Source organism: Pantherophis guttatus, chromosome 3 (genome assembly GCF_059756535.1).
Source record: "Pantherophis guttatus breed Tessera chromosome 3, ASM5975653v1, whole genome shotgun sequence".
Taxonomy (NCBI): domain Eukaryota; kingdom Metazoa; phylum Chordata; class Lepidosauria; order Squamata; family Colubridae; genus Pantherophis; species Pantherophis guttatus.
In genome coordinates, this window is record NC_142065.1 from 104,443,928 (window position 1) to 104,457,231 (window position 13,304).

At 37.2% G+C, this 13,304-nt stretch overlaps 1 protein-coding gene across 6 annotated transcripts in view; it reads right to left on the reverse strand.

The window, feature by feature from the left end:
* AXDND1 (axonemal dynein light chain domain containing 1) overlaps positions 1-13,304 on the reverse strand; it is a 46,278-nt gene that overhangs the window by 31,397 nt on the left and 1,577 nt on the right. For all 6 annotated transcript variants that reach the window (XM_034409709.2, XM_034409704.3, XM_034409705.3 and 3 more), the window contains exons 2-6: positions 11,939-12,108; positions 8,442-8,620; positions 7,001-7,101; positions 6,163-6,271; positions 5,004-5,089 (exon numbers count right to left, since the gene is read on the reverse strand). In XM_034409709.2, the coding sequence (XP_034265600.1) occupies positions 5,004-5,089; positions 6,163-6,271; positions 7,001-7,101; positions 8,442-8,620; positions 11,939-12,047 (584 nt within the window). In that variant the 5' untranslated portion in view covers positions 12,048-12,108. The remainder of the gene's footprint in view (positions 1-5,003; positions 5,090-6,162; positions 6,272-7,000; positions 7,102-8,441; positions 8,621-11,938; positions 12,109-13,304) is intronic.

Genomic DNA, 13,304 nt, shown 5'->3' on the forward strand with positions numbered 1-13,304 from the left:
GTCTAAGGATTTCTTTTCTTCCAGAGTAAAACCAGGGGTTTCCATAAGTGAGCATTTGATATATCTAAACAAAATAAGAGCTGAGCTGCATCTGAGGGGGGAAGTGATTTCAGATCAAACAATGAAGAGTGTTATTATCAATTCACTTGATTCATCATGGGATAGTTTTATGTCACACTTAGACACCATCAATCTAGGATATTTATCCATAGAGAGCCTATCTAACAAATTAATAGCAGAAGACAATTCAAGAAAAAATCGTTCTAGCAATCACACAGAACACAAATCTTTTAGGAAGGTAGCTTTCCAAGAAAAATACAATGAAGTTTTTAAATGCCACAATTGTGGATCCAGGGAACACAATAGAAGAGACTGTCCCAAAATATCAAAGGAGAGACATAGGCCAGAATATAGAAGCAGATACAATCATAGACAGTCTTCCACTGATAGATATAAATATAGAAGCCCGCCAAATTACAGAGAAAGTAGAGGGGGTAGAGAAAATTCAAAAGAGAGAAAATCTGGTTCACTGAATGGACTAAATAAACAAGACAGCATTAAAACACAACAAAATGAGAACAATAATTGGCTTATCGATTCTGGAGCAACTAATCACACCACTAATAACAAAAATATTCTGTCCTCATTTACAGAAGATAAGTTTGTAATAAAAGTAGCTAATCAAGAAAAGGTTCAAGTATTAGGCAGAGGAAACATAACATTGCCTGGTCTAGGAAAAATAGAGGGGGTATTGTTAATTCCTGAAATACCTCATAACATACTAAGTGTCATAAAACTGAGTAGAGATTCTGACATCAATGTAGTTTTCTCAAAGGGGAAAGCAACTTTAGAGAAAGACAAAACAAATGTAGGCACTGTGATGATTAAAGGAGGCCTACCCTATCTGGTAACAAAAGAAAGATGGTTACATAACATTGATTCAAATATGGAAGATTGTATTGAGGCAGATGATGAAAATGTTAGTAACAGTGACAATGATGAATGTAAAATATCTCATGATCACACAAATACACACAAAGAGAAGAAACCAAGAATAGGTAAACCAATTCATGATGAGTGTGCTCACATCTTACATAGGAAGTTAGGACATGCAAGTTTTCCTGTAGTACAAAAAATGACTGAACACGCAGAAGGTGTTAAAATAAAAAATTGTGAAAATTATTTGGAATGCTCAGTATGTAAATCCACTAAACTAAAAACTAGTCCCAGGCCAAAAAAATCCAACAGATCAACTAACAAAATTTTTGACTTAGTACATATGGACTTAGTTGGTCCATTAACTCCATCAATCACTTATAGAAAACGTTACTTCCTAACAATAGTAGATGACTACAGTCGCTATGGTTTTGTTTACACATTAAAACACAAAGATGAAACCTTCCAGAAATTTAAGGAATTCTACAAACGCATAGAAACTCAACATAATATCAAAATAAAACAAATTATGACAGATAGGGGATGTGAATTCATGTCTAAAGAATTCTCCCAATGGTTAAAGGATAGAGGGATGCTACATTTCACCTCTAGTCCATTTTCTGCATTCCAAAACGGGATTGCAGAGAGAAAAAATTCCACACTACAAACCATGATTAGATGCACATTAGAGGATGCTGGTTTAGGCAAACAATTTTGGTCAGAAGCCTTACATTATTCAAATTATACTCAAAATAGAACCTGGTCCAGTATTGTGAATAAAACACCATACGAGGTGATGTATAATAGGAAACCCAAATTAGCACACATGCACATATTTGGAGTCACTGCAGACGTACACATACCTAAACAGTTGAGAAGAAAAGGAGAAAACGTATCCAGAAGATTAAGATTTATGGGATATGAAACTGGCACCAAAGGGTACAGATTCATTGATAATAGTAACAAATTTATAGTCTCCAGAACAGCTGTGTTCCATGAACAAGCCAATTGGTCTAAATTACATCTTAATGAAATATTTCCAGATAAATGCAATGATACAAAATCTTGTGAGGGAGGAACAATAGAAAATCAAAATGTCAACAAAAATACAAACAAAACCAAAACTTGGACAAATAGTCAACACAAAATAAAGACAGACACATTAACAAAAAAGGAAGCAAGATATTTGCATGACAACCATAGCAAAACTGAAAGAGCTATTAGAAACAATAGAAATCAAATACCAGGTAAATACAGAGATTATATAATGCATATGGATGGTGAACAAATAACACCTAATACATATGAGGAAGTATTAAAACTCCCTTATGAAGAAAAGGAAAGGTGGGAACTAGCTATGAAAAAAGAGATGGAAAGTTTGCAAGGATTAAATGTATTCACACCTACGACTGCACCTAAAGATAAAACAATCATAGGTACTAGGTGGATTTATAAAATTAAGAATCTAGAGGGAGGCAATACTCTATACAAAGCCAGATTAGTTGCACAAGGTTATGCACAAAAGTATCCGGAGGACTATACTGACACATACTCCCCCACAGTGAGAACAGAGAGTGTTAAAACAGCTCTGGTAGTGGCATCTGCACTCAATCTTGATGTATTCCAATATGACATACAGACCGCGTACTTACACGCAAAGTTAGATAAGGAAATATATGTAAGGGCACCACACAGTCAATACACTAATAAGAATGAAATCTGGCTATTGAACAAAAGTCTATACGGGTTAAAACAATCTGGCAAAAGATGGTATGATTGTTTGGTAAAAGTACTTAAGACCATGGATTTTAACGCTACCACCGCTGATAACTGTTTCTTTGTAAAAAAAAGTGATGATCACATTGAATTCGTGTTAATTTATGTAGATGATATTTTATATATAGGAAAACACAAGGAGAGAAGAGAAACCTTTGTAAATAAGCTAAACGAACATTTTTCGTTGAAATCTCTAGGTAAAGTAAACAAATACCTTGGCGTACAAATTAACAAAACTAGAAGGGGATTCAAACTTACTCAGAAAGATAAGATTATTGAACTTCTAAACAAATGCAATTTAAACAATGCTAAACCATGTGACACTCCTATGCAGACTGATTTCCTTAGAAACACTGATGAGTCTTCCCCTGAATTCAAAGATAATACATTTTATAGATCAGTCATAGGTTCACTTCTTTATATATCTAATTGGACCAGACCAGATATTGCATTACCTCTCAATCTATTGTCAAGACATGTTAGTAAACCAACTATGTATCATTGGGAAGCTGTCAAAAGAATTCTAAGATATCTAAAAAATACATTAGACTTTTGTTTAATATTAGAACCTAGTAATGACAAAGAACCAAAACTTACTTGTTACGCAGATGCGGATTGGGCTGGAGATATATCATGCAGAAAGAGCACTTCTGGTTATATTTTTCTATTAAATAACTGTCCAGTTTACTGGTACACTGGTAAACAAGAACTGGTAGCCACTTCAACCACAGAAGCGGAATATGTTTGTTTATCCAAGGCTGCAAATAACCTTGTATGGTTTAATGATTTGATTTCAGATGTCTGGAAAAAACCTGCTTTACCTTTTGTTATGCATGAAGATAATAAAGCAGCCATTGAAATATCCAGATCCGATGCCATTGGACAAAGATCCAGGCATATAGATATAAAGTTTAAACATGTGAGACAATTGTCTCAAGATGGATTCATCAAAGCAGTGCATTGTGATACATCTGAACAATTAGCTGACATATTAACGAAACCTTTACCTTCTAAACAGCACAAATATTTAACTTCAAAATTATATGTCTTATACTGTCCTGAATCTGAATGTAATTGATGTTGTACAGCGAACCGGCATTTAGAGGGGGATTTGTCAGATGTAAATGCCTTATTCACTAATGTGTAAATAATGTATATATGGGATATCGGGGGTTAACTTATTCTTTGTTTCCTAATGTATTCATAATTCACCACTCCCATTCTTGACTCCGCCCTTTGTATATATAAGAAACCACCCTCACCATTTTCCTTGCTTCTATCTGTGAATATTCAGTGAATATAGAATGCCTGTTATGATTAAAGAGAAATATATTTAAACTAATAATCTTTATTATTATTATTGAGTCTGATCCTAAAAATATTGCAACAAAAAAGATCTGAAAACAAAACAAAAATAATGAAATGACAAGGAATACAGTAGATGAAAGAATACTTTTAATGACTTGTAAAAAGTTAAATCAATCAAATTCTATATTAAACAGCTAAGTGCAAGTGCCCTTTGGAGGGATTTGTAATGAAAAGAATGAAAACCCGTATCATGTAGTAATAATTGACTTGCATAAATATACAATAAATATACTTATTAATTTTCATAAATTGAGAAAAACAGCCAAGTATAGTTAGCCTTACTGCGCCTGATAACAGGTGAGGCCTAATTTAATAGGAAAGGGTTATTTGGGGAAGGAATACTGAACACTTTCTGTCTTACTTCTCCAAATATATTTTTATCCTAGTTTAACTCTAATATCAGAAGGAAGCCACATATTTCAAAGACTTCCTATCCTCAGGAGACCTCTCTATTATGCTACTAAACTTAATTGGTGTGACTTCCTGACAGTGAGAGCCGAGATATACACAAAACTGTAGTATAAGACTTAAAATAAATGCAATGTTTGTCTGGGGGTGGGGGGGAGGAATCCAAGCATCCCTCCAAATCTTGTGTCCCTCTTGTATTCATGTTTACACTCACCCATTCTGCATCATTGCCTTGGTCACTGCAGGCATGTGTTCTCCAGCCATTAAAATTTTGCCCATCAGTGGGCTAATTTACACCCATTTCATTATACTGTCTAGCCATTAATGAAGGATTCAGTTTTATTTTCAGGTTCTGAATGATTTGGAAACTGTCGATGAGGCAACTCATGAACTAGATAGCAAAGGGATGGAGAAGTTTGAGCAAAGCCAGTAGTTAACCATGTATTTTTGCCTAGCTTCAAATGCTCTTGATTTTATCTTACTTAATAGGTACAAAAGCATATAATAGTACTCACTCATCATAATATTCCAAACCTAGCACACTTCTGTTCTTTACAATGTGAAATTCCTCTGGAACAAAGCTGTCTGCTACATTTGCTGCCTAAAAACAAAACAAATTAAAAGAGAGTACATGAGGCTGACAATAAACATTCACAAATTCCCCCAAAGATAGAATTGGTTTTTATAGATATGCATAAAAATGCTTCCTGACATTTTTAGCATTACTAACTTACATTTTAAGTAAGTAAGTTTTATGGGGGGGAAACTACTTTTTTGTAAAAGTATATACTAGGAGACATTAGTAAAATCTGATTATGTGTCTTCTCACAGGGAAACAGCTTGGGGAAGCAGGGAAACTGTCTTAATGGCAGTTTATTTAATTCAGATTTTTTTTAACCAATTGATAAATCATGTCTGCCTGAAATCATGGTTTTCACTAACAAACAAGCACTTTGCTTGCCTGTATGGTGTAATAGACTAGGCACATGAAAACCCAGCCAATCTGTCCTCAGCCACAGAAATTCACTGGGTGAGTCTGGGCCATTCTATCTTTCTTAGCCTACCCTATTTCACGGTATTACTGTTCTGGGGAAAAATAGGAAGAAGGACTGACATGTATGGCATCTGGAGTTCCTGAATGAAAGGTGAGATATACATCTAATAAATAAATATTAGTGCTGATCGTGCCAGCTTGTTGTTTGATTTGGGTCTATAAATAAACAGTGAATATAGCAATCTCTATCCTGCTCTGGCCATTGCACCACTGTTAGGATATACATTATTTAACTAGGTTTAAGAAATATAATTTGTTTAAGTACTATCTCCATATTAGGTCACTAAGCGTGACTTAGAAAATTTAGCTAGTAAATGTTTTTGTCTTATGGTTTTATTTTGCAAAAAATCCAAGCAGCTATTTGAAGTCCAAATGACATGTTATAGTTTTAGGAGAATGTGACTACAGATAGAAACCTGACTAAATGCAAATGTACAAAAAGAGTAGTGTTTTTGACAACCGGCCCTGCTGTTTCAAGTACATGCTCTCCTGGTCCCATAAATGCTTAGTGCTCAGCCCAAATTCTGTCATACCTCCAGAGTTCTGAGAGTTGTGAAATGTTGTCAAATCTTAACCCTGTGCTTAATACTAACAAGGTTTTGGCAAAGAGGCAGACTCACAGGCTTAGCTGCATTTGCATCGTGCTTCAAACTTTTATCAGGTACAGCACCTGAGGTAGGAACCCTTGATCCTTTTTGAGAGATGATATCATACAAAAAAGAGACATCCCTTAACAAACAGAATGAAAACAACAGCTTAATTAGAAAACTGCTACAGAGTCACTAAACTACTCTCTCGCCTCTAAAACTCAGAAGAGTACTAACATATGAACATCTAAAAGCACAGTCTACAAATACCATGCTAATTTCCTGGTAATATCAGTCAAAATTCTTGCCTGCTAGTCAACCTGACTATTAATATGTCCCCATCGCAAACAAAATTGCTTTATTTCTTGTAGTGATGTTTGCCCAAAACATTTTCCTGCCTTAAAAAAGAGTTTTATTATGCCTTTCAGAATGAACTCTTAATTATCTCCCATTATTTTCATCTTTATTTGTCCATTTTCTCAGATGTTCAGCTCTCTATTTTCCTATTCTTGGTTGAAAACTTCGTCAATTCATGATCTCAAACACTTTGACTGGATTTGTACAATACATTATGCAACTACTAGATTTGCACAGTATATTAAAATATGGTTAGCAACAATATATTGTGCAAACCCAGATAATGTAGCTTTTGGTCCAGTTGGTTGGACAACCATATAAGCATGAGAAATATGCAGAAATACAAACCAATGATACCACTGAATCCTTTCTGCAGATTTGCCTCCCTTATTTATATGGTACAACATGCCTTGTAGTTTTTTTCATCATTCTCAATGCTACAGAAGTTTTACAAAGAGTCAGCTAATATGTCAATAATTTTATCTGAAGGTTTTCTAGTATTTTATCTTATTACCTTCCAGCTCCAGTCAAGCAGATAGGATGCTGTATCAGGTATCGAAATTTATTTCTACGAATGGGGTGTTGCCAGACTCCATCAGCTGTACGGATGCAACCCTGAAGAAGAGGGGGAAAAAATTCATACTTTAAAAGATCTGGATAGTCCTGGGGTAACTACTGGTACCCATAATATTTTAAGCCTTTAATACCATAATTGAACTATGGACAACATAAAGAGGCTCACTGGTATGTTTCAGTCATAAATAATTCTATTCAGGCATTATAACATTGGGAGTTCACTAAATAAGTACCACTTACGATCCCCGTCTCTTTCTCACTGGTGCTTCTCAAATGATATCAGCCTCCTATAGATATACACAGTACATGTTTTCTATGCATATGGTAAAATTGTATGTTCTTATTTATGACTTTTATTTATTCATCAACTGTAGAAGAGTGTAAGGTAAAGTAAAGGTAAAGGTTCCCCTTACACATATGTGCTAGTCGTTCCCAACTCTAGGGGGCGGTGCTCATCTCTGTTTCAAAGCCGAAGAGCCAGCCCTGTCCGAAGGCGTCTCCATGGTCATGTGGCCAGCATCACTCAACACCAAAGGTGCACGGAACACTGTTACCTTCCCACCAAAGGTGGTCTCTATTTTTCTACTTGCATTTTTTACATGCTTTCGAACTGCTGGATTGGCAGAAGCTGGGACAAGTAACGGGAGCTCACCCCATTACGTGGCACTAGGTATTCGAACTGCTGAACTTCCGACCTTTCAATCGGCAAGCTCAGCGTCTTAGCCACTGAGTCACCGTGTCCCTCTGTAGAAGAGTGTGCAACTACGTAAAAACTGGAACATGTAGAAAGCAATGTATATGCAGCCTTACACACAAAGGTTCTCTTCTCTGAGGATAGCCACATAGCCAAAGGCAGATGTCTGCAGGAAATTAACATTACCTAAACTATCATGGTTTAAATGGGGCTTACTAGGAATGCTAACAGGTTCTTGATCTCATGCTCCTGGCGAGTGCTACAATACAGCTTATCTGTTTTGGCTCTGTGTAGTGTTAACAACCCCTCCACTACAACTTTTTCTACAAATCATGATCTAAAAATTCTATGTAATTTGCTATGGCCAAAATGAAAGTCTGGGTGTTGTTTCTTCCATTCAATTCTTACATGTCACCTTGCATTTACTATGCTTAGTGGCCTCTTATCCTGCAATCCTACTTCCAGTCTGCAAAGAGACAGAAAAATCTAGATCTGCTCTTGTGGCTAAGAAGGAGAAGGGAATATCTCTAATAGCTACCCAGGGTTGTCTGTGCTAGTATAAAACCTGCCAAGACCCAATGGTTGGTATTATTCAGAACTACAGCAGACCATTAACCGGTAGGTGTTGTGATAGATTTTATGTTCAAGAAGCAAATATTCTAATAGTGAAAATGAACTTGCAGACCTGAAAGTCAAAACTTTTTGTTTTCTTGGGTGGTTTTAAAAAAGGAGGATATTGGACTGGATTGGCAGCAGAAGTCAGAGCAACAAATATCTCTTCTGGGATGAAATCACGTTGCAAGGGTTTTGAATGAGATTTGGAGTAAACTTCCACAGTTGGTTTGTCTCTTAACTCAGGGAATTCTGGAAAGAGCAGGAAAGACATATAAATATTCTGTTTATAATTTGTTGGAAGATTTCCCTTTCACCATCTAAAGCATAATTGTTATTGTTCTCTCTCTTATACAGGCAGATATCTATTCACACAGGCAGGCAGTTGAATCTTTGGCTGAGAGCTCTTTGAAACTTTATTCAGCCCTTGGAGGCTATAAGCAGAATTATTGGGAAGAAGGTAAAAGGGGAAGGGATAAAAACAAGGATGGGAGAAGGCCACTCAGAAGTGCATCAGGATTAGTGCTATGAGCTACTGTAGATTCTAAGGCACCAGGCATCACTTGGTCAGTTTCCCATTCTTTTCAGCATGAACCAGGTGGTGTGTGCATAACTGGACATGTGGTGTTTCCTCTCAGTTATCATATGTTGAACTGGCCATGCTAAGAAAAGACCCATAGTAATAGGTTTCATGTGTTATTCTATTTGCACAAAAATTACAGTGCAGGTACTGCAGGAAGATTTATTATTTTAATAGGGAGAAAAGGTTCCTGTTTCCTCCACCTTTCTTTTCCTTTTGTGCAGACTGGACTGGGAAATTTTGGTACACCTGAGAAGAAATGGTTTTCATTCCTTATTTCAAGTCAGTAGAAATCACAGATCCATTTTGGAGATTTTAGAGAGAAAAATCTAAGTTTTTTATAATTCTGTTTTTTGTATGGATAGCTCTTGCAATGTACCCCACATTTTATGAAATGGGCTCAATTATACAACTATGATATAAATAAGACTGAAAGCATACACTGAATGTTATCTATTACTCCAGCATGGGTTAAAACATAATTTTAATATCAGCAGCTTCCAAGAAAATCTTAAATTCAGACTAGACTGGAAAAGATAATTTTGAAAAAGTTCATTCCTGATTAAAACAGAAGTAAGCAAGGAATTAATTTGTGAGAGTGGAGAGTTAAAGATTGAATGCTTTCCAAGTTTAACCATTTATAATAAAAGAAATATTCTGTTTCTTTGTTGTCCGTGATTCTGATTCCCTCCCCGCCCCCCAAAGATATACTTCTGCTATGGAGATTACCTATACTACTCAAGCATTTAGTATTTTCTCAGTAGATAAATCTACTTCTCCCGTTCTAAGAAAGAAAGAGATGTCTGCAGCACCAACAGCAAAAACAAATACTAAGGCTGTCCAAACATGGTAAGAGCTCAGATTCAAGTCTACACCATAGTCGCAAAAGTGGCAAAATGGCAATGCTTCACTCTTGCCATATTTGCAAATTGCCATCCTATTTTAAAGTTGCATTGTTCCAGTAGTGGGTTTCAAATCCCGTTGCTACCAGTTCGCTTGTGGACGTGTGCGCTCTTGCGCGCAACGCTTCTACGCATGCACAGAGATGTCTGGCCAGGTGGGCGGAGCCTGTCGCCACCGCTACCAGTTCGCCCAATCCGGGGCGAACCGGTAGCAACCCACCCCTGCATGGTTCCTATTGTAGAAAGATAGACTGGAACAGCAGTTATTGGGGTACTGTAAACAATGGGCAGAGCATTTGGAAGGTATTATTATTGAATTATAAGATTCACTAGATGTTAGATGTCACTGGACAAGTCCAGTCTGTACAGGACTGTACAGGACTGTACAGGACTGAATGAGGCCTTATTTTATGAAATTAACTAAAATGGGTTTATGATTTCCCTTGTTTTGAAATTTAATGTCTAAAGCCTTTCTCTAATAACCATCTTGGTCTGAATAAATTCAACAAAATATAAGGAATTAATGCCACATAATACAGTAGTTTTTTAAAATATATTGTTTGAATCCAGTCTGGGATTAATCAGATAGGTGAGGCAGAATCAACCCAAATAGGAAATAATCTCATTTAAATCAATAATTAAAGATTAATAACCAAGTTCTAACTTCAGTCCTCACTTGGCAAGTTTCTACCCTTAGGATTATATTAGATATGCATTTTTGGAGCCTGACAAACTATTTTAAAATTTTGGTTTGTACATTAACCTATATTTTAGGTAGGGATTAAGAAACAGAAATAATATCAGATCCCAACTGCAAAGCAATAAGGGATTATGGTTGCCTATAAAACCGATTTTTTATAAATATGAAATATCTGGATTTCCAAGTATTTTCCACCTACCTCATCATATTTATCTACTGGAGACTTAAAAACTCACCTAAACGGTTTGTTTGCTTATTCTTTATTTCATTAGATTTAGATGTCACAAATTCCAAAACAATTCTGGATGACTCACAATGTCAAAAAACAAACAAGCGAAAAATGAAAAACACAATGCAATATAAATAACCAAGATGGCACCTGCCAATTCTATACAGAACATGTAGAAAATCTTCTCTAACAAGCTCTGTCCATCCTAACCAAGGCATGAGAGAGCAGCTAAGTCTTCAAGGTCTTTTGGAGCCCTATCATGATGGTAGCCACATGGATCACGGCTGGGTTATTAGGTAAAAATTGTTTAATGAAAGGAATCTGGAATGTGCTAACTCTGCCAGTTTATACCAGCCAGGTGGAACCATAGGAGATAGGGAGATAGGCAGGAAGAATCATGGGCTAGTCTAAGACTCGAACTAAAGGCTTGGGGATTAGAAACAGCGGTGAAGTAGAATTACTACTATTCTTTTCAACATTCCTACTTTAAACAGGTTTTCTGTCTAAGTGACAACACAAATGCCTGACTGCTTTACAATAGTGAATGGCAGAATGGAAGGTTTGGAATGGATCTGAGAGATCATATAGTCCAGAGGTGTCCAACTTGCGGTGTCACGGCGGCATCATGTGACATATTGGGACTTCCCCCCCTTCGCTAAACCAGGCATGGGTATGGCCAATGCATGACGCATCCGTGCCCGCAGGGCAGGAGTTTGACAGCCCTGATATAGTCCAACTCCCTACTGAGCACAAGAATCTACTACTCTAGCTCACCTGGCAGAGGGTCATCTAGTCTCTGTTCCTCCAGAGGAAAGTCTTTCACCTCCCAAAGCATTCTGCTCCTCTCCTGAAGGACTCCTACTATGAGGAAATTTTTCTTACCGTTTGGCCTATTCTGGGCAGGTAGCACTTTTTGCAGAGAAGATAGTTAGCAAATAATCAATTGCCTCAATTTCTAACAGCCATTTTATTTATTTAAATATATATGGCCACTTATCTTACAACAGTGATTCTGGGCATTGTAAAAAGATTAAAACAACAGCTATAAGCAATAACCTATGATACTTGAAATAAACAATACATTCCAATAATAAAAAAACAGGGGCAAATGTAGTGAATCAAATATAAAATGACATTAAATAATACTTGTGAGATTTACCTTTACTGCTGTCACTAATAAGCAGTAAGGAGTTAATATCTTTGACTTGTTTGCTCTCTTCTTTTGAAGTAGAAGGCAATGCTGGAACTTGCTCCCTCTGATCAGACATGATAAAATATTGATTTGAGGTGGTTTTCTCATCAAGAGACTTGTTTGCAAAAGCAAGTTATCTACAAGATATATAGATAAAATAAGAATAGATGGTATGTCTGTAAATGATAGTATTCAGCTTCAAATTCTGTACTTAAGGATTCAATGTAAGGTACCTATACACAGAGCATGTATTTTACATTAATGCCCATGGGATAAGTCTAAAAAATACACTCATGTTATCACTTGTAGTAAGAAAGAGTTATCTACAGCAGTCTTCCCAACATGATGTCTCCCATATGTGGCAGACAATAACTCAAAATTCTAGTTACTTAGCTTAGGAAATTGAAAAAAAATCTTGGAAGATGGCAAAAAACCCCAACAACTCCATTTCTTTAATGCTGCCATGTTTCTAAACAGGAAGAATTAAATGTCTCGAAGTTATGTAAGCCTATTGTAAATCTATAAAACTTCCTCTTATGAAGCATTAGTAAAATCTTTCCTGTTCTAAAGGACCGTTCCAAGTTATTTAGGCTGTTGCACAAACCTAATACCTATTGGAATGAATAAGCCCTAATTAAAGGGATTTGTTATTCGGAATACTATCTCTATGTGTGTTAATATATACATTGATGTAACGTTATTATACTACTATTGAGATGTAAATGGATATGATAGAATAGAGAACTACAAAAGCAAAATATGTATGCTGACACAGAAAGCTGTAAAATGACCCTAGAGCCGTGATGGCGAACCTATGGCACGTGTGCCACAGGTGGCACACAGAGTCATATCTGTGGGCATGCGAGCCGTTGCCCTAGATAAGCTCCAGCGCACATGCACACGCAACTGATTTTCAGCTGGCTCCACCCACACCACCCCTCCCCTCCCCTCCCCTTCCAGGAGTCACCACACGGCCCATTTTGGGTGCCAGGTAAGTACAGGGCTCGCATAGAGGCTCTGGGAGGGTGTTTTCAGGCTCCTAGAGGCCCCCTGGGGGGCCGGGGAGGCCGTTTTCGCCCTCCCCAGGCTCCAAGAAGTGTCTGGAGCCTGAGGAGGCTGAAAAACGGACCTTCCGGGTCCACCGGAAGTTGGGAAACGGGTTGTTTCCAGGTTCTGGAGGGCCTCCAGGGGGTGTGGGAGGCCGTTTTTGCCCTCCCCAGGCTCCAAGAAAGCCTCTGGAGCCTGGGAAGGGCAAAAAACAGGTCTACCAGGCCCACCAATAACCTTTTTGCCATTAGGTGCCAAAAGCGGGGGGAGCGCAGGGGGGTGGCAC